This window comes from Bombina bombina, chromosome 3 (assembly GCF_027579735.1).
Source record: "Bombina bombina isolate aBomBom1 chromosome 3, aBomBom1.pri, whole genome shotgun sequence".
Classification (NCBI taxonomy): Eukaryota; Metazoa; Chordata; class Amphibia; order Anura; family Bombinatoridae; genus Bombina; species Bombina bombina.
Genome location: NC_069501.1, coordinates 645,558,124 through 645,581,296, shown reverse-complemented (window position 1 = coordinate 645,581,296; position 23,173 = coordinate 645,558,124). Strand labels below are relative to the sequence as shown.

General features: G+C 38.4%; 1 protein-coding gene across 3 annotated transcripts in view; it reads right to left on the bottom strand.

Moving 5' to 3' along the window:
• Positions 1–23,173, bottom strand: part of ULK2 (unc-51 like autophagy activating kinase 2) — a 439,206-nt gene that overhangs the window by 113,653 nt on the left and 302,380 nt on the right. For all 3 annotated transcript variants that reach the window (XM_053707357.1, XM_053707358.1, XM_053707359.1), the window contains exon 9: positions 7,466–7,524. In XM_053707357.1, the coding sequence (XP_053563332.1) occupies positions 7,466–7,524 (59 nt within the window). The remainder of the gene's footprint in view (positions 1–7,465; positions 7,525–23,173) is intronic.

Genomic DNA, 23,173 nt, shown 5'->3' with positions numbered 1-23,173 from the left:
TAAAAGCCACCATTGCTCTACTGAAGAGACTGACATGGGCTATGGCTAAACCCCAGGAGGAAGCAGGACAATCTTGCTCTGCTTAAAAATAATAAAATCTTGATTGAAGAATCTTCTTTCAGACAACTAAACTTTACCACCTCCTTGCTTTTAATGTAGGCAAAGAGAATGACTGGGGTTGGAGGGAAGGGAGGTGATACTTAACAGCTTTGCTGTGGTGCTCTTTGCCTCCTCCTGCTGGCCAGGAGTGATATTCCCAATAGTAATTAGAGATGATCTGTTGTCTCATCGTGTCATTAGAAAGAGAAAGTCCTTCTGTGCTTATTTGTGGACACAAAAAGATTGTTAGGATATATCTTATCTCTGACTACCTTACTTGGTGCCAATTTATTTTTAATTGTGAGGGATCTTCTAAAGACTACTCTAGATTTAGATGAAATCTGAGTTTTCAAAAAAGGATCATCACATAAAATAGACCAGTGTTTAGAGATGATTTTCTTAATTTCACTGTGGTGGCTACTAAAGCTAGTTACAAACAGTGGAGTATTTTGTTCACCTAGTGACTTCCAGGTTGCTAAGCCTTTCTTATTCTTCTTGTGTAAGTCTGACAAAATATTTGTTCCTATCATCTTTAAGGGCTCTAAGATAACCTTGTTGTATAAGCTCTAGGGGATATCCTTTTTCAAGGAATCTATCTTTAAGGATAGTAGATTGTATCACATGTTGCTCTTTGGTGCTGCAATTTCTCCTTATGTGCCTAAACTGTCCGTAAGGGACATTCTTCTTCCAACTAAGATTGTGGCTACTATTAAAAAACTATCTAAAAAACTGTTGCAGTCAACTTTCTTGAAGAAAGTCTCAGACACTATATGACCTGAAGTTGAAAAAGAGAGTGTTAAATCTAAAATGTCTATCATAGTGGATTGAATATTTCTTAATTCTAACAACTATGGCTTAGAATTCACTAGTGAGTCTGTAAATAAAGATGCTTCAGAAAAAGAACCTTTAACAAAAAAAAAATCAGGTCATCAATGTACCGGCCATAGAACACCAGACTTACCCCTATGGGGGATCCATGAATACAAGTATCTTCAAAGTGTCCCATGTAAAGGTTCGCAAAACTGGGGGCAAATCTGGTGCCCGTGGCCGTACCCTTGATCTGGAGATAATAACAACCTTGATATTTGAAATAATTATGGTATAAAAAAATTGGATAAGTTCACTGATGTAGTTTTTTTTGTTTGTCAAGAATATATATATATATATATATCTGTTTTGAGATAAGATTGAATCACCATTAGACCTTTATCGTGAGGAATATTAGAATAGAGTGAGCTCACATCACTAGTGATCCACCAAAAATCATCAGTAGTTTTAACAATTTCTAAATTTGTTAATTTAGTTAAAAGGTCTGAAGAGTCTCTAATAAATTAAGGAAATGCTATTACATGTTTTTGTAAAAAAGAATCTATGAAAGCTGAAAGATTATCTGTGAGGCTCCCGATACCAGCTATTATAGGACGTCCAGGGGAATTTTGAGCACATTTTTGCACTTTTGGTAAATGGTAATGTGACAAGACCAATCTCGCCACTGTGCATTGGAGGAGCCTGGTTGCACGCCTGCTGCCTTTAGACTATGGCCCCATGTTGAAACTCTTGATTTTCCCCTGCAGGGAAACGAAGGCCGGGTTGTTCGGTGCTTGCCCTATTTGAACAGTGATACCCCAGATAGCTATGCCATGGAGCCCATTTGTATAACGAAAGACTATGTGAAAGACTTTGGCTCCATGGCCATTGAACTGTATGTGTATGATCTGAGCACCATTCAGTAATTGTGACAGACCCCTCTGTCCTGGAACTATGTGGCTCTCCTGGTTAATTTGTGTGGATTCGTACGATTTCCTGTCCGTACTCCCCCGTTCGTATTTCTTTTTTTAATCTCCCGAACACCGCTGAAACTGTCAACCTCCCTACGGGTCTTTCGTTGTAGGGATAGGGAGTTTGTCTATTAAATGATTATCTCATAGTGTTATGTGATTGTTGTGACCCAAAAACTAATGAGCCATCACCAAGGTTCCATGCCCCTGCAAACAGACAATATAATAACAATCCTTTCACTAACAGACATCAGTATAACAACAACCATCATCACAAACCACAATATCATGATAATCAACACAAAAATTGGGGTAGATTTGACAACCATGAATATTATGGGCCCCAACAATCACATAACACTATGAGATACCGAAATATAGTGATCCGCCAGGCGGATAAAGGGGATGGAATAGTCCTTCAGAACATTGTAAACTATATAGCAGAAGCCAACCATATTCTTAACGATACCAGCTATTATAGGATTTTACCTAATGACCCTACTACCATATTCTCCAGAAAAGTATATTCTTTGTTACAAGATGGATTAGAAGAAGGCATTCTTACTAAAAAAGAGACTACCTCTATCCGAAAGATCCCAATGTAGCATTCACTTACCAAAAGTGCATAAAAATGCTCAAAATCCCCCTGGACGTCCTATAACAGCTGGAATCTGGAGCCTCACAGATAATCTTTCAGCTTCCATAGATTCTTTTTTACAAAAACATGTAATAGCATTGCCTTTATTTATTAGAGACTCTTCAGACCTTTTAACTAAATTAACAAATTTAGAAATTATCAAAACTACTTATGATCTTTGGCGGATCACTAGCAATGTGAGCTCACTCTATTCGAATATTCCTCACGATAAAGGTCTAATGGCGATTCAATCTTATCTCAAAACAGACTGTATATGCCTGACAAACAACAAAACTACATCAGTGAACGTATCCAATTTTTTTCATACCATAATTATTTCAAATATCAAGGTTGTTATTATCTCAAGATTAAGGGTACCGTCATGGGCACCAGATTTGCCAACAGTTTTGCGAACCTTTACATGGGACATTTTGAAGATACTTGTATTTATGGGTCCCCCATGGGGGCAAGTCTGGTGTTCTATGGCCGCTACATTGATGACCTGATTTTTTTTTTAAAGGTTCTTTTTCTGAAGCATCTTAATTTACAGACTCTTTTAATTCTAACAACTATGGCTTAGAATTCACTAGTAATATTCAATCCAATATGATAAACTTTTTAGATTTAACACTCTTTTTCAGGTCATATAGTCTCAGACTTTCTTCAAGAGAGTTGACTGCAACAGTTTTTTAGACTTTAATAGTAACCACTATCTTAGTTGGAAGCAGAATGTCCCTTACGGACAGTTTAGGTGCATAAGGAGAAATTGCAGCACCAAAGAGCAATATGTGATACAATCTACTATCCTTAAAGATAGATTCCTTGAAAAAGAAAATCCCCTAGAGCTTATACAACAAGGTTATCTTAGAGCAGTTAAAGATGATAGGAACAAATATTTTGTCAAAGACTTACACAAGAAGAATAAGAAAGGCTTAGCAACCGGAAAGTCACTAGGTGAACACAATACTCCACTGTTTGTAACTGGCTTTAGTAGCCACCACCGTGAGATTAAGAAAATCATCTCTAAACACTGGTCTATTTTATGTGATGATCCTTTTCTGAAAAATCAGATTTCATCTAAACCTAGAGTAGTCTTTAGAAGAGCCCCCACAATTAAAAATAAATTGGCACCAAGTTAGGAAGTCAGAGATAAGATATATCCTAACAATGTTTCTGTGTCCACAAATAAGCACAGAAAGACTTTTTTGTGCAACTGTGTACCCGGGTCTGGTGTTTTCAGATGTCATAAATCTAGATGTACTATGTGTAAGAGTGTGAAAAATTGTATTAAGACTTTTCAGTCAAATATCACAGGAGAAACTTTTGCTGCTGGAAAAAGCCTTACATGTGAATCGCACGAGCCGTAAAGTCAAGAGACGGTGGAGCGATCATACACGTAATATAAAGAATACATTTTTGAAACATAGTGTTTCAAGACATTGTATTCATGTTCACAGAGGAAGCTCTAAAACACTTTTTATTCTTCCCATTGAACAAATATCCAGAAATACTCACAACCCGTTATTACAACTTAGGCGTAGGGAGACTTACTGGATCCACAAATTACACACTTTGACCCCAGAGGGCCTTAATGAATGTGTTGATCTAGCAGCCTTCAATTTATGAATCGTTATTTTATTATCTGATATTTATTTCACATGATTTAACTAACAATCACTGTTTAGTTAAGGGGTACACCATCTAAAATCCATTCACATATTATAGCTAAAGTCCCCCTATTAGATTCATAGTTATATATTATTTATCAATAATATTGATACACTATGCACAATTGATTGATATTATTTAGCACGTAGGTATCAATAATTCATTTGTTATAATAGGTTATCACTGACATCATTGCACTCATCTACACATATATCTCCACATATATTTACACTGTATATGATCGCACATACATAACATTATTATTATTATTATTTATATGGTTTTCACCTTCACTGCATTTATTGTCTTCTTATATAAATTTCTTATATATTTTTTATATATTTTCACGAATTTGTCTTAGATATCTTAGGGACTTTAATATGACATTATTATTATAAATTTTTGATTGGTCTCCCCAAGCCTTTCCTTCCGCTTAGTATTGAACGCTACACTTTCCTATTCAGTGACAAACTGCCTTAGGGGGACGCGTCACTGAGGGGAGGTTCTGAATTGCTACGATCTCTCAGTTAACTTTAGCTGATGCGGCCTCTCACAGCACTAGTATGCTTACGCATATAGCGTCACTTAGGGGCGGACCGCCTCCAGTGACGATGCCTCCCAGCATATCCATCTTTGATATTATACATAGCCTCGGCACTTCTTGGTTATACAAAAAATCTTTTCACGCTCAGTGATCTGTGATCATATACCCAAGTAAGCATTGAATTTACGATTCGTTTTTATTAAACGGTTTCACTTTGGTTTACATAGATTAAATCCATTATTACTCTGGCTCTGTACTCGTACTAAAGTTGTGAGAAATCGACAGCGTTTTTTTGGGGGTAATTGTTTATTTGGCTTCTGTCCTGTAGATCAGCTAAGTGCAGGGGGCAAATGCCAAGCATTAGTGGCTTTGAATTATCAGATATTGTGTCTGACCCTTAAACATTACTGAGAGCGCACATTTTTTAAATATATACTGAGTCACCTGTGGCATTTTCTAACCGCAAAAGTTTTTCAATAGGTTATACTATATATTATATGTTGTTGCTTGTGTTGAATTCTCAACTTCTAATGTTATCAAATGAAGTTTCTAAATGTATTAAATGTGTTAAACAGTTAGGACACTATTTATGTATTAATATCTGTTATGCTTGGTGTTACACTTGTAACTATGTACATGGCATGTTTGTGTTGGTTACTATGATATGCATAATTGGTTAACACCCCTTTCAGGTGTTACCCATTAGAAATGATTTGTAGGGTATATATGGCAAGTGTTTTTATATTTTGTATTAAGCCTGATGAAACAGCCACCTGTTGGCTGAGAAATGCGTTGCATGTTTTTACTATTTTTATTAAAGGGACATTAAACACTTTGAGATGGTAATATAAAATGATAAATTGTATATATAAAACAACTCTGCAATATACTTTCATTATTTATTTTGTCCTCTTTGCCTGTAATTCCATTCTGAAATTGTGAGCTTTTCAGTTCCTGTTAGAAATGGAAGTGCAGAACACTGTTAAATCCAGCACAACCATTGGCTGCACACTCTAGTGACCTATTTATAACGGTCCCTAATTGGCCACAGCAGAGAAGGTAACACAAGTTACAACATGGCAGCTCCCAGTGTTTTATAGACACGAAAACTTTACACTTATTTTGTCACTTTTTAAACAACTAATGAAACTTTAAAAAATACATCTACATGTTAGTCATGGACTAATCTTTTCTTTGAATGCATCATTCTATCTAGTATGTATTTAGTGTTTAATGTCCCTTTAAAGTAAGTTATACACTTACCACTTGCCGTTATACCTTTTATTTTATTTTGGATTCACACCTGGTAATTTGGTGCACCATTGTTTGGGATATCATTTGCTGACTTATTGGGGTTCGAGCTACACCGGAGACCAGTCTGCTGGGTGACTGTTTGATTCCAGTCTGTTCCTTCTGCACCAAAAGGGGTGCTCTACTAAATGTGAGTGCAAACATTTTTATTACCATCTTTCACAAATTCAAACAGTACTGGTCCATGTGGCGCTTCTGTTCTCTACAGATTGCTGATTCTGGATCCTGACCTTGATCCTCCTACAGACAGCTGCCTAGACCTGTATTTGCTTTACAGACTTTTTGTTCTTTTTGACATATAGGACTTATTATTATTTTTTGCTGCCACTTTTATTGATTTATCAACTGTTTTTATAATATGGTTTTATTTTATTGTTGATCTCTCTCTTTTTTAAGATTGTATCTCACAAGATTGTATTATCACCTACTATTTATATAGTCACACTTTATTATTTTATTTATTATTTTTTTTATTAAGGGCGCCCCCCTATTTATTTTACTTTTTAAGAAAATTTCACATGAACTTGGACATTACAATTTGAACAGTGTTTACTGTAGTGTGCAAGCTCAGTTCACGTATTAATAAATATGATTGCTTCATGATTTAATGAAAAGTTAGAAAGTTAAAAATATAGCTCATCTACGAGGTGTTTTAGTTGTTAAAAAAAAATAAGTAGAAACTAATGCAAAATTATATTAAATTGTTAATTAGACACATAATCAAGCAATATATTTTAATTTATTGGTTAAGTGCAAAACTTGCATGCAAGCACATACATCATTAACTGTCAAACAATGTTTTACTTTTAGAAGGACAACATATATTGTGTGCCTTTTTGTGTGTTTATACAATACAAATAAAAGAATACCGTATTTTCTTATGTTATTTATTCAGGAGGCCTAACAAATTTAAAAAGTCTTGCCTCTAATGGATCAGAATTCAATAGAAAAACTAAAAATGTTCACATGGCAAATTCAAACTGATGGTAACAGGGACAATTGTTTACAACAAAAAGCATTAGAAATGTTCTCAAACACTGTTAACCCTTTCATGACAGGGCTATAATGTCTACATCGGAACAACATTCCGATGCAGACAAATTGAAATTACGCGATTGTGCACACGATCACGAGATTTCAATTATTGGATCGGGTCTGGGGGGTGTCCCTATGACGCTAGGAACGCCCCCCAGACCGTGATCAAATCCAGGAAGCGCAGTTGGCTTCAGGACAGCCGTTGGCTATGACGTTGTATTTCGTCATAACGGCGCTAAAGCCCAGCAGCGTTTTGACAGAATACAACGGCATAGCGGCGGGAAAAGGTTAATAGTAATTAACAAAAATAAATAAATAAAAACACAAACAACAATTAAAATAGCAGAAAAGTAGCAGTAAAGTTGAATTTATTGTGATTGACAGGGAACTTACCTTGGAATAAGATTTTTATTCTTTTCATAAAACAGTCTCAAATCTTGCGGGCTGTTCGCCTGTAAAATTAAATATAGTTTGTGTAAGGTCTAAATTAAATGAATAGCACATATTGCATAACAACAGTTTAGTGTTGCCAAATAAGGTAGACTAAAGAAATGTCATGTAGAAAATCTATAAATGATATAGGGCCAGATTATGAGTGAATCGCTAATTAATGCTGGCACTAGAACGTTAACTGCGCTAGAAGTACATCTTATTGCACTTGTCAGGTTGTGCTGGTATTAAAGTTAAAAGTAAACTGATTTTGCTTGTGCGCTAACTCGACAAGCCTAACTTAGAATATCGAGACCGCGTTCACGTATTCTTCCATAGAAGTCAATGGAGCAAAAGAAAGTGGGAAAAAAAACAAAATTTATGCTTACCTGATAAATTTATTTCTCTTGTGGTGTATCCAGTCCACGGGTTCATCCATTACTTGTGGGATATTCTCCTTCCCAACAGGAAGCTGCAAGAGGACACCCACAGCAGAGCTGTCTATATAGCTCCTCCCCTAACTGCCACCCCCAGTCATTCGACCGAAGACAAGCAAGAAAAAAGGAGAAACTATAGGGTGCAGTGGTGACTGTAGTTTAAAAATAAAAAACACCTGCCTTAAAATGACAGGGCGGGCCGTGGACTGGATACACCACAAGAGAAATAAATTTATCAGGTAAGCATAAATTTTGTTTTCGCTTGTAAAGGTGTATCCAGTCCACGGGTTCATCCATTACTTGTGGGATACCAATACCAAAGCTTTAGGACACGGATGAAGGGAGGGACAAGGCAGGAAACTTAAACGGAAGGAACCACTGCCTGTAAGACCTTTCTCCCAAAAATAGCCTCCGAAGAAGCAAAAGTATCAAATTTATAGAATTTAGAAAAGGTATGAAGTGAAGACCAAGTCGCCGCCTTAAAAATCTGTTCAACAGAGGCCTCATGTTTAAAAGCCCATGTGGAAGCTACTGCTCTAGTGGAATGAGCTGTAATCCTTTCAGGAGGCTGCTGGCCAGCAGTCTCATAAGCTAAGCGAATTATGCTTCTTAGCCAAAAGGAAAGAGAAGTTGCCAAAGCCTTTTGGCCTCTCCTCTGTCCAGAGTAGACAACAAACAAATCAGATTTTTGACGAAAATCTTTCGTAGCTTGTAAATAAAACTTTAAAGCACGAACCACATCAAGATTGTGTAACAGACGTTCCTTCCTTGAAGAAGGATTAGGACATAGTGAAGGAACAACAATCTCCTGATTGATATTCTTATTAGATACCACCTTAGGAAGAAACCCAGGTTTGGTACGTAACACTACCTTATCTGTATGGAAAATCAGATAAGGGGTATCACACTGTAAAGCAGATAACTCCGAAACTCTTCGAGCCGAGGAGATAGCTACTAAAAATAGAATTTTCCAAGATAAAAGCTTAATATCTATGGAATGCAAAGGTTCAAACGGAACCCCTTGAAGAACTTTAAGAACTAAATTTAAACTCCATGGCGGAGCAACAGGTTTAAACACAGGCTTGATTCTAACTAAAGCCTGACAAAACGCCTGAACGTCTGGAACCTCAGCCAGACGTTTGTGCAAAAGAATAGACAGAGCAGAAATCTGTCCCTTTAAGGAACTAGCTTACAATCCCTTCTCCAATCCTTCTTGGAGAAAAGATAATATCCTAGGAATCCTGACCTTACTCCATGAGTAACCCTTGGATTCACAGAAATGAAGATATTTACACCATATCTTATGATAGATTTTCCTGGTGACAGTCTTTCGAGCCTGAATTAAGGTATCAATGACTGATTCAGAAAAACCACGCTTTGATAAAATCAAGCGTTCAATCTCCAAGCAGTCAGACATAGAGAAATTAGATTTGGATGTTTGAAGGGACCTTGAAGTAGAAGGTCCTGCCTTAGCGGCAGATTCCATGGTGGAAAGGATAACATGTCCACCAGATCTGCATACCAAGTCCTGCATGGCCACGCAGGGGCTATCAAGATCACCAAAGCTCTCTCCTGCTTGATCTTGGCAATCAGACGAGGGAGCAGAGAAAACGGTGGAAACACATAAGCCAGGCTGAAGGACCAGGGTGCTGCTAGAGCATCTATCAGCGCTGCCTTGGGATCCCTGGATCTGGACCCCTAACAAGGAAGCTTGGCGTTCTGACGAGACGCCATGAGATCCAGTTCTGGTTTGCCCCATAGTTGGATCAACTGGGCAAATACCTCCGGATGGAGCTCCACTCCCCCGGATGAAAAGTCTGCAGACTTAGAAAATCCGCCTCCCAGTTCTCTTACTCCTGGGATATGGATGGCTGAGAGATGGCAAGAGTGAACCTCTGCCCATAGAATTATCTTTGAAACCTCCAACATTGCCAGGTGGCTCCTTGTTCCCCCCTGATGGTTGATATAGGCTACAGTCGTGATGTTGTCCGACTGAAATCTGATGAACCTGACTGCAGCTAGCTGAGGCCAAGCCTGAAGAGCATTGCATATCGCTCTTAGTTTCAGAATGTTTATCGGAAGGAGGGACTCCTCCTGAGTCCACGAGCCCTGAGCCTTCAGGGAGTTCCAGACTGCACCCCAGCCCAGAAGGCTGGCATCTGTCGTTACTATAGTCCAATCTGGCCTGCGGAAACTCATTCCCTTGGACAGATGGACCCGAGATAGCCACCAGAGAAGAGAATCCCTGGTCTCTTGATCCAGATTTAGTAGAGGGGACAAATCTGTGTAATCCCCATTCCACTGATTGAGCATGCAAAGTTGCAGTGGTCTGAGATGTAGGCGGGCAAATGGAACTATGTCCATTGCCACTACCATTAATCCGATTACCTCCATACACTGAGCCACTGACAGACGAGAAGTGGAATAAAGAGGACGGCAGGAAGTTAGAGGTTTTGACAACCTGAATCTATCAGAGTTCCTAGGAAGGAAACTCTTGTGAGAGGGGAGAGCGAACTCTTTCCTTCGTTCACCTTCCACCCGTGAGACCCCAGGAATGCCAGAACAATGTCCTGTATCAGGATGTCGTCTAGGTCAGGGGCCACTGCTATACCCCGCGGTCTTAGAACTGCCAGAAGGGACCCTAGAACCTTTGTAAAGATTCTTGGTGCCGTGGCTAACCCAAAGGGAAGAGCCACAAACTGGTAATGCCTGTCTAGGAAGGCGAACCTGAGGAACTGATGATGATCCCTGTGTATCGGAATATGTAGATAAGCATCCTTTAAATCCATGGTAGTCATATATTGACCCTCCTGGAACATAGGTAGGATGGTTCGAATAGTCTCCATCTTGAAGGATGGGACCCTGAGAAATTTGTTTAGGATCTTGAGATCCAAGATAGGTCTGAAAGTTCCCTCTTTCTTGGGAACTATAAACAGATTTGAATAGAAGCCCTGCCCCTGTTCCTCCTTTGGAACTGGGTGGATCACTCCCATAACTAGTAGGTCTTAAACGCAATGTAAGAATGCCTCTCTCTTTATCTGGTTTGCAGATAATTGTGAGAGATGAAATCTCCCCTTTGGAGATGAAGCTTTGAAATCCAGAAGATATCCCTGGGAAACAATCTCCAGAGCCCAGGGATCCTGGACGTCTCTTGCCCAAGCCTGGGCGAAGAGAGAAAGTCTGCCCCCCACTAGATCCGGTCCCGGATCGGGGGCTACTCCTTCATGCTGTCTTAGAGGCAGCAGCAGGCTTTTTGGCCTGTTTCCCCTTGTTCCAAGCCTGGTTAGGTCTCCAGACTGGCTTGGACTGGGCAAAATTTCCCTCTTGTTTTGTAGAAGAGGAAGATGAAGCTGCGCCACTCTTGAAGTTTCGAAAGGAACGAAAATTAGTCTGTTTGGACCTTAACTTGTTGGACCTATCCTGGGGAAGGGTGTGGCCTTTTCCTCCAGTAATATCAGAAATGATCTCCTTCAGTCCAGGCCCAAATAGGGTCTGCCCTTTGAAGGGGATATTGAGAAGTTTAGACTTTGAAGTAACGTCAGCTGACCAGGATTTAAGCCATAGCGCCCTACACGCCTGAATGGCAAAACCTGAATTTTTAGCCGTTAACTTGGTTAAATGAAAAACGGCGTCAGAAATAAATGAATTGGATAACTTAAGAGCTTTAAGCCTGTCAAGGATATCATCCAACGGGGTCTCTACCTGTAGAGCCTCCTCCAGAGACTCGAACCAGAAAGCCGCTGCAGCAGTGACTGGGGCAATGCATGCAAGAGGCTGGAGAATAAAACCTTGTTGTATAAAGATTTTCTTAAGGAAACCCTCTAATTTTTTATCCATAGGATCTAGGAATGCACAACTGTCCTCGACAGGAATAGTTGTACGCTTACCTAGGGTAGAGACTGCTCCCTCCACCTTAGGGACCGTCTGCCACAAGTCCCGTGTAGCGGCATCTATAGGAAACATCTTTTTTAAAGCAGGAGGGGGAGAGAACGGTACACCTGGTCTATCCCATTCCTTAGTAATAATTTCTGAAAACCTTTTAGGGATTGGAAAAATGTCAGTGTAAGCAGGCACTGCAAAGTATTTGTCCATTTTACACAATTTCTCTGGGACTACAATGGTGTCACAGTCATCCAGAGTCGCTAAAACCTCCCTGAGCAACACGCGGAGGTGTTCAAGCTTAAATTTAAATGCTGTAATTTCAGAGTCAGACTGAAGTAATGCCTTCCCTGAATCAGAGAAGTCACCCACAGATAGAAGCTCTCCTGCTTCGACTTCTGCACATTGTGAGGGTATATCAGACATAGCTACTAAAGCGTCAGAGAGCTCTGTATTTGTTCTAGCCCCAGAGCTGTCTTGCTTTCCTTGTAACTGTGGCAGTTTGGACAATACCTCTGTGAGGGTATGATTCATGACTGCCGCCATGTCTTGTAAGGTAAATGCATTGGACACGCTAGATGTACTTGGCGTCCCTTGAGCGGGAGTTATAGGTTCTGACACGTGGGGAGAGCTAGATGGCATAACCTCCCTTTTGTCAGTCTCAGAAACCTCAGGTAATAAATCTTTAAAAGCCATAATATGGTCTTTATAAGTTATAGAAAGGTCAGTGCATTTGGTACATATTCTAAGAGGGGGTTCCACAATGGCTTCTAAACATAATGAACAAGGAGTTTCCTCTATGTCAGACATGTTTAACAGACTAGTAATGAGACCAGCAAGCTTGGAAAACACTTTAATAAATGTGAAAAAAGCAATAATATAAAAACGGTACTGTGCCTTTAAGAGAAAAAAACTACCACATAAACTGCAAAACAGTGATACAATTTTTTTACAGTGTGTATAAGGGACTAAAACAGCATTGCACCCACTTGCAAATGGATGATTAACCCTTCAGGCCCAAAAACGAATTTGAAAAACCTTAAACCTGTTAAACATTTAAAACACACTGCCACAGCTCTGCTGTGGCTCCTACCTGCCCTTAAAAACGATTTTTGGGGGAACAAAACCCTCTATAGAGGTCCTATAAGCCAGAGGACTCCTTCAGGGAAGCTGGATGTCTCAGACTGAAAACGAAAATAGGCCCCTCCCACCATGCACTCAAAGTCAGAGGGCCTTAAAAAAATACTCCTAGGAGAAATCTAACAAGCCATGTGGAAACTAGGCCCCAAATAAAGATTTATCACCCTCAGAGAAAAAACGTTTTTATTTTTATAAATCATGCAAACGTTTTTACACTAAGTAATATAAGAATTAATATGAATATTATCCTTTTTTGCAAGCATGATCCCAGTTGTTGTTAAATCACTGTATCAGGCTTACCTTAAATATACCAGGCACTGTCAGCATTTACTAGACCTTATCATCTCTCTAGAAAAAAATATACTGAACATACCTCAAAGCAGGCAATCTGCAGACCGTCCCCCCAACTGAAGTTTTCTTTCCATACTCTTCAGTTATGTGTGAGAACAGCAATGGACCTTAGTTACAAACCGCTAAGATCATCAAACCTCCAGGCAGAAGTCTTCTTCTAATTTCTGCCTGAGAGTAAAACAGCACAACGCCGGTACCGTTTAAAAATAACAAACTTTTGATTGAAGGTAAAAACTACACTAAGTCACCACATCTCTCTTGATACTTCCTTTCTTGTCGAGAGCTGCAAGAGAATGACTGGGGGTGGCAGTTAGGGGAGGAGCTATATAGACAGCTCTGCTGTGGGTGTCCTCTTGCAGCTTCCTGTTGGGAAGGAGAATATCCCACAAGTAATGGATGAACCCGTGGACTGGATACACCTTTACAAGAGAAATCTAACACCCAACTCGCACGCAAACCGGATCGCATATTCTTAAGTGTGCTAACCCAACATGTTCTTCACATAGAAGAATATGTTCTATTATTCATAAATACATATTTCTATATATATATGATGTTTTTTGGTACAATATATTTATACCTAGATGATTTATATATATATATATATATATATATATATATATATATACACACACACACACTCACCGGCAACTTTATTAGGTACACCTTGCTAGTACCGAGTTGGACCCCCTTTTGCCTTTAGAACTGCCTTAATTCTTTGTGGCTTAGATTTAACAAGGTCTGGAGAGGATACATAGAGGACAGCACCAAAAGTAAGAAGATGTATAGAAGCTCACTTCGTGGAAGAACAATAGCCTAACCGTATTGTTCAGACATGAGTGGTAAATGTGGGAGTGAAGGAGCGCCTCAGAATGAGGCTTAAAGGGACATTAAACCCAATTTTTTTCTTTCATGATTCAGATAGAGAATGCCATTTTAAACAACTTTCTAATTTACTTCTATTATCTAATTTGCTTCATTCTCTTGATATTCTTTCCGGAAAAGCATATCTAGATAGGCTCAATAGCTTCTGATTGGTGGCTGCACATATTTGCCTCGTGATTGGCTCACCCATGTGCATTGCTATTTCGTTAACAAAGGATATCTAAAGAATGAAGCAAATTAGATAATAGAAGTAAATTGGAATGTTGTTTAAAATTGTATTCTCTGTCTGAATCATGAAAGAAATGTTTTGGGTTTATTGTCCCTTTAAGTATACTTTTGAAAACACGTTATATCACAAATGTGTGTTTGGAGATACAAGTAAAGAAGGTAGAGCTGTTAGTGATAAAATAGATGCAGTTAGATTATGTTACATTCAGATAAAATGCGCTTTTTTATCTGCGATTAAAAGGATAAAGTGTTGCAACAATCGATAGAGCAGTAGTGATTAAAGAGAGAAAGATTTTAAGTAAAGCTGCTGGAATATGCAGCAACAAAACCAGTGGAATAATATTGGCTAATAAGTATACTAATAGCTTAAATGTATAAATTATAGCTGTAGCAAACAGCAACAGATATGGGGATAAACAGCAGCAATAGTAGCTGTAAATATGGCAAACAGCGACAGTTATAGCTGTATACAAAAAAGAAGCAAAATATAACATTTAAATCTAGAGAGTAGCGATTGTACTGTTATATACGGTAAAATGTATTATTCATGTTTAATCTGATCCTGCTTTTTATCTTGTTTTAATGTATTAAATTATAGATTTTACTGTATATAACAGTACATTCGCTACTCTCTAGATTTAAATGTTATATTTTGCTTTTTTTTGTATACAGCTATAACTGTCGCTGTTTGCCATATTTACAGCTACTATTGCTGCTGTTTATCCCCATATCTGTTGCTGTTTGCTACAGCTATAATTTATACATTTAAGCTATTAGTATACTTATTAGCCAATATTATTCCACTGGTTTTGTCGCTGCATATTCCAGCAGCTTTACTTAAAATCTTTCTCTCTTTAATTACTAGTGCTCTATCGATTGTTGCAACACTTTATCCTTTTAATCGCAACTTAAGCGCATTTTATCTGAATGTAACATAATCTAGCTGCATCTATTTTATCACTACCAGCTCTACCTTCTTTACGTGTATCTCCAGACAAACATTTGTGATATAAACATGTTTTCTAAAGTATACTTACTTAAGCCTCATTCTGAGGCGCTCCTTCACTCCCACATCTAGATTTAACAAGGTGTTGGAAACATTTCTCAGAGATTTTGGTCCATATTGGCATGATAGCATCACGCAGTTGCTGCAGATTCCATCCATGATGCGAATCTCCCGTTCCACAACATCCCAAAAGTGCTCTATTGGATTTAGAGCTGGTGACTGTTGAGGCCATTGGAGTACAGTGAACTAATTTTCATGTTCAAGAAATCAGTTTGAGATGATATGAACTTTGTGACATGGTGCATTATCCTGCTGGAAGTAGCCATCATAAGATGGGTGCACTTTAGTCATAAAGGGATGGACACGGTCAGCAACAATACTCAGGTAGGCCATGGCATTTAAAACTATGCTCAATTGGTACTAAGGGGCCCAAAGTGTGCCAAGAAAATGTGCCCACACCATTACACCACCACCACCAGCCTGAACCGTTGATACAAAGCAGGATGGATCCATGCTTTAATGTTGTTTACGCCAAATTCTGACCCTACCATCTGAATGAAGCAGCTGAAATCGAGACCCATCAGACCAGGCAACATCTTTCCAATATTCTATTGTCCAATTTTGGTGAGCCTGAACAAAATGTAGACTCAGTTTCCTGTTCTTAGCTGACAGGCACCCGGTGTGGTCTTCTGCTGCTGTAGCCCATCTGACAGGCACCCGGTGTGGTCTTCTGCTGCTGTAGCCCATCTGCTTCAAGGTTTGACGTGTTCTGAATTCAGAGATGATATTATGCATACCTTGGTTGTAACGGGTGGTTATTTGAGTTACTGTTGCCTTTCTATCATCTTGAACCAGATTCCCCAATCTCCTCTGACCTCTGACATCAACAAGGCATTGTCGTCTACACAACTGCCACTCACTGTATATTTTCTGTTTTTCGGGCCATTCTCTGTAAACCCTAGAGAGGGTTGTGCGTAAAAATCTCAGTAGATTAGCAGTTTTTAAAATACTCAGACCAGCCCGTCTGGCACCAACAACCAAGCCATGTTCAAAGTCCCTTAAATCCCCTTTCTTCCCCATTCTGATGCTTGGTTTAAACTTCAGCAAGTCGTCTTCACCACGTCTAGATGCCTAAATGCATTGAGTTCCTGCCATGTGATTGGCTGATTAGCAATTTGTGTTACTAAGCCATTGAACAGGTGTACCTAATAAAGTGTCCAGTGAGTGTATATAGGAATATCTATTTAAAAACACTTAGAATACTTAATCGATTATGAAAATAGCTGTCAACAAATCTCATAATCGATTAGTTGGTTTGCAATTAGTTGGTCTGTGAACAACACCAGCTGCTTCACTCTGATGAACTCCTGCACTTCGTATTGTGTTTTATGGTTATGCCCTTAGCCTAAAGAACGTCTACAGACATTTTACTTTTCAGTTTTTCAGGACACTATAAGTTTACAACTACTCCTGGCTTATGTGCAAGTTCAAACCAGATATAATAGTCATCATTTGGATTGTTTATATTAAATCAGGTGATTTGGGACTATGCTTTTGCATGATATAGTAGTGCTGAGCTTGTTATTTACACCTAGCCCTAGATTGATGGGAGTTATTTAAATTGATATGCAATATTATCTGTTTGCATAATTATTTTCGGTTTGCTTGCTATTGCTGATTATATGTGTAAGGCTTTGTCCTGTTATTGATATAAAGTCCTTAGCACTTTTGATTATTTTTTTTATTGTGTTTTTTTTTAATTTTTTTTATATTTTTAATAAATTGTAATAATATGTACCAGATTCAACCGTTATAAGTATATATCTCTTATTTTTAGAGCAGACTAGATATTTTCCCCTAACCTTATAGCTGTGCAATATATTTTTATATAATTTTTATTAGATAGGGTTGTTATGAGTGTAACTGTACATTTTTTGGTGTGTTTTGTGCAACTTTTTAGTTTTGCAAAACAGTTAAACAGAGCTCTGAGGACACAGTAATCATTCTACCGTAAATCTCGATTGTGCTCAATCGATCATCTTTAATACCAGCGGTAAACACGACAAGTGCAAACACCCACGATAAACCCCTTATCGCTCTCTTGCAAACGTTAGTGCTCCACTCGTAATCTAACCTATAGTAGTTACTAAATAACAACCATATGCTGACATTTTTTTCTGACAAAAGGGACAGAAGCCCCAAAACGCTGATCACTTTAATAAAAGGTATTTAATAAAAGGTGACTGAGTGCTACCTTTGCGTTTTCTTTAAAATATAAAGTAATAGCCATTTAAATGTAATCTAAAATTAACAAAACAGTATCGGCTGCGTATCTCCTACAAATGCCCATTGTACCTGTCAACCAATGATCATTTGTGGGAAGTGGCAATGAGCATTAGTAGAAAGCACCTATTAGTCAATGAGCATTAGTTTAGTTTAAACAGTTTTTCATTTATATATTTTGTCAGGCAAAGAAAGAATAATTAAGCATGTTTTAATGCTGTTCTTTTATATGGATGATAGAAAAAAACTGAGTACACCATCCCTTTAAATGTACAAGACTAAGCAAACGTAATCTCTCATGTTAGTACTATAGCTTTCCAAATAACTATTTTTATTGGTCATTTGCTCCAATACTATTTAGGTTTTTGATGGATGTTTTGCATTATATAAAGAAATTGGTTGGCTGTGTGCACTGGGTTATAGGTCTCAAACTATATAACTTGGTTCAGTCATTGTCTTTTATTTTATTATGTTTCAAGACAGCCTTCTCCCATTCACGATTATTTATTATATTAACATCCATAACTTTTCTGATTTCATTAAGGAGACAAGACAAGTGAATGTAATATATTTTAAATAATCTATCAAGTTCCCTTTTAAAGTTATCAACTTTATTCATCATATCTCCACTTTTCACATGGATCATTTTTCTATCTTGGCCCTCCTAGTCAAATACTTACCGAGTGAGACTACCTCATCCAAGGGGGCGCGGACAGAAAAAAACACCACACCCTTTACTGTTAAAAGGACATTCACCATACATTCCCTTTATTTCTAGTTATGTCTGCCATAGGTGGGTCAGGAAAAGGTTCCATCTCCCTTGTTTATCATTGGTGGAGGCTTAATTTTTTTCTTTTGGGCTTTCCTTTTCCCAACTTTGAAAGCTTACATTATTTAACTTCTGGTTTGGGGTTCCGGTTAGCAGAGGCATGTTGGGGATTCTCAGGCTAGTTGACGGTGGCTGCTGGGGTGTCCCAAGAGTACTTCTTCATTGACGCCGCCATCTTCCCCATGACGTCTTCAGGACCTGATTTTAAGGATCATGTTTGCGCTGAGCATGTGTGCTATATCTGGATATCAGGAGGGCTGTTGTGACAGTGTGTCCAAGCTCTCAGTGCGGTGCTGCACTGCTGTGATCACTGTGCCTAAACTTCTAACTGTAAGACCTGTTCAATACTTACCAATGAGCGTCAGTCCTTCGTATGGAAGCCCTGATTTTTCATTGGGCACAGAAGTTTGTGCTTCATCTGATAGCAGTTTATCTTCCTGGTCTTTGGAACCTGGGGCGGGTTACCTGAGCAGGACAACATTTTTATTGATGGAATGGAAGTGAAACAGAGAAGGTTTTTAGATGATAAAACAGAAATGTGGTTTCTGGAGATAGACCTTATAGCCAGCAGTCAGAACAATCTATTTCCTCACTTTTTCAGCCATTACATATCCACCCCAGTCCTACGGGGTGGATGCTTTTGCCCAAGTTTGGGACTTCAACCAAATTTATGTATTTCCTCCGATTGCCCTAATTCCTCATCTTTTATAGCGAATTCTGAGAGAAAGAGTTGTCTTCATTCTGATTGTGCCTCATTAGCCCCACATGCCTTAGTTCTCACTTCTTCTAAAACTGCCCCTTCAGCCTTCTTAGATTCTTCCATATATTACAGGCATATTGCATCAAGGTCCAGTGTTACATCCACAACTACACAAGCTGAATCTGGGGGCTTGGCTGCTGAGTGATCAATGTTGAGTAGTCTCAATATATCTCCTACTTTGATTCAAACTCTGCTTCAAGCAAGGAAACATTCCACATCTAAAACCTACTACAGACTCAGATGTATTCTCGGGTTGGATGTCAGATAATAATTACTTACGTAATGGCTTTTAACAAGGTCTTTCTGTTGCCACATTAAAAGTCCAAGTCTCGGCACTCTCTGTGATTTTTAGAGACTCAGTGGGCACAGCATCTTTTGGTGATACAGATTTTTCAGGCCTTCTCTAATATTAAGCCTGTCAGAAGATCTTTTGTTTCTTTGGTTCTAGAAGCCCTCATGTTGCCTGCTTTTGAACCTTTACAGACAATCTCATTATGGTTCCTTATGTTAAAAACAGTCTGCTAGATTACGAGTCTTGCGCTAGCCTTAAAAAGCAGCGTTGAGAGGTCCCAACGCTGTTTTTTAACACCCGTTGGTATTACGATTCTGGCAGGTACAGGTGTATCGCTCACTTTTCTTCCGCGACTCGAGCATACCGCATTTACTTTTATCACCAATTTTGCTTTGTTCTCTTGGTATTCTTAGTTGAAAGCTTAACCTAGGAGGTTCATATGCTAATTTCTTAGACCTTGAAGGCCACCTCTTTTCTGAATGCATTTTAACAGTTTTTCACCACTAGAGGGTGTTAGTTCACGTATTTCATATAGATAACACTGTGCTCGTGCACGTGAAGTTATCTGGGAGCAGGCACTGATTGGCTAGACTGCAAGTCTGTCAAAAGAACTGAAATAAAGGGGCAGTTTGCAGAGGCTTAGATACAAGATAATCACAGAGGTTAAAAGTATATTATTATAACTGTGTTGGTTATGCAAAACTGGGGAATGGGTAATAAAGGGATTATCTATCTTTTAAAACAATAAAAATTCTGGTGTAGACTGTCCCTTTAACTAAAGTGCTCAAAAGTACACTAACACCCATAAACTACCTATTAACCCCTAAACCGAGCCCCCCCACATCGGAAACACTTAAATAAAAATTTTAACCCCTAATCTGCCGACCGGACATCGCCGCCATTTTGATAAATATATTAACCCCTAAACCACTGCACTCCTGCCATCCCTAACATCGCCGATACCTATCTACATTTATTAACCCCTAATCTGACGCCCCCAACGTCGCCGCTACTATATTAAATTTATTAACCCCTAACCCTAAGTCTAACCCCCCCTAACTTAAATATAATTTAAATAAAATGAAATAAAATAATCCTATTTAAAACTAAAAACTTACCTATAAAATAAACCATAAGATAGCTACAATATAACTAATAGTTACATTGTATTTTAGGATCTAAATTACAATTACACCTAACACAAAAAACAATACCCCCCCAACATTAAAACCCCCTGGATGAAGATAGAAGATGCCGCCTGGATGAAGACTTCTGCCGCTTGGAGGACCTCTTCTGCCCGGATCGGATGAAGACTTCTGCCCCTCTGGAGGTCCACTTGTGCCCGGCTGAGTGAAGACGTCTCAAGATAGGGTGATCTTCAAGGGGGTAGTGTTAGGTTTTTTAAGGGGGGATTGGGTGGGTTTTAGAGTAGGGTTGGGATTGTCGGTGGTGGGTTTTAATGTTGGGGGGGGTATTGTTTTTTTTTTTACAGGTAATAGAGCAGATTACTTTGGGGCAACGCCCCGAAAAAGGCCCTTTTAAGGGCTATTTGTAATTTAGTATAGGGTAGGGATTTTTTTTTTATTTTGGGGGGATTTTTTATTTTATTAGGGGGATTAGAGTAGGTGTAATTAGTTTTAAAAAAAATAATTATTTTTTTATTTTCTGTAATTTAGTGTTTGTTGTTTTTCGTAATTTAGTTTATTTAATTTAATTGTAGTTAATTGTAGTTAGTTTAGGTAATTAAATTAATGATAGTGTTAGGTGTAATTGTAATTTAGGTTAGGATTTATTTTACAGGTAAATTTGTACTTATTTTAACTAGGTAGTTATTAAATAGTTAATAACTATTTAATAACTATTGTACCTAGTTAAAATAAATACAAACTTGCCTGTAAAATAAAAATAAATCCTAAATTAGCTACAATGTAACCTTATGGTTTATTTTATAGGTAAGTATTTAGTTTTAAATAGGATTAATTTATTTAATTGTAGTTATTTTATTTAGATTTATTTAAATTATATTTAAGTTAGGGGGGTTAGACTTAGGTTTAGACTTAGGTTTAGGGGTTAATAAATTGAATATAGTAGCAGCGACGATGGGGGCGGCAGATTAGGGGTTAATAAGTGTAGTTAGGTTGCTGCGACGTTGGGGGGGCAGATTAGGGGTTAATAACTATAATGTATGGTTCGGCGATGTTGGGGGCAGCAGATTAGGGGTTAATAAGTATAATGTAGGTGGCGGCGGTGTCCGGAGCGGCAGATTAGGGGTTAATGTAATCCAGGTGTCAGCGATGTCGGGGGCGGCAGATTAGGGGTTAATAAGTGTAAGATTAGGAGTGTTTAGACTCGGTTTCATGTTAGGGTGTTAGGTGTAGACATAAATTTTATTTCCCCATAGGAAACAATGGGGCTGCGTTAGAAGCTGAACGCTGCTTTTTTGCAAGTGTTAGGTTTTTTTCCAGCTGAATCTGTCCCATTGTTTCCTATGGGGAAATCATGCACGAGCATGTTTAGCCAGTTTACCGCTGACTTAAGCAACGCTGGTATTGAGGTGAGATGTGGAGCTAAATTTTGCTCTACGCTCACCTTTTTGCGGCTAACGCCAGGTATAAAAAAACCTGTAATACCAGCGTTGTCTTAAGGGAGCGGTGAAAAAAAAAAGGCTCGTTAGCACCGCACCCCTGTTACCGCAAAACTTGTAATCTCGGCGAGTGTATTTAGTTGATATCACATTAGCAAGAAGTTTTGGGGCTGCAAAATCTTTCCATAGAAGAACCTTTTCTCGTTTTCATCAAGATAAGTATTTGTTGCCGAAAGTTGTATCTAATTTTCATAACTCTAAAGATATTATTCTGCCATCTTTTTGTTCAAGTAAAGAGTCGAAGGATGTTAAAGCGTTCTATATGTTGGATGTGGTCAGATGTATACATTGTTATTAGGAAAAGACAAGAAAATTCAGAAAATCATCTTGTCTCTTTGTCATCCAGTTGAGACACCGCAAGGAATATGTTCCGGTAAAGACAACCTGGATAATATGTTGAATCTCTAAAGCCTACTAGCTTCAAGGTCATCCGGTTCAGGATTCACTTAACTTATATTGTAGACTCTTCAGATTTACACTTCTTTTTCAGATTTACACTTCTTTTTCAGATGTGTGCCAAGCTGCTGTGTGGAAAACACCTCACACTTTCATTACACATTAAAAGTTGGATGTTCAACAATCTGCGTCTGCTAGATTTTGCAGTAATGTTTTGAGCCCAGCTATTACTAAATAAAGCACTTAGCATTAACTATTCTCTGTTGTCAGTTTTTATTTTTGGTTGCTACTGTTTTGTAGTCATTTCACTTGGTAAGTATTGGACGAGGAGGACCACGATAATTAGAAATTTAAAACCAAAATATAAGTAATTTATTTATCTTGGCCTATATCCTAGTCAACACATCAAGGTCCCTTCCCTATGTCTGTTCTCCTATGGTAGACAATATTAGGAATCAAATCCTTTTAACAGTAAAGGGGTGTGGTGTTTTTTCTGTCCAAACCCCATTGGGAGAGGGGGGTCTCACTAGTAAATATTAACT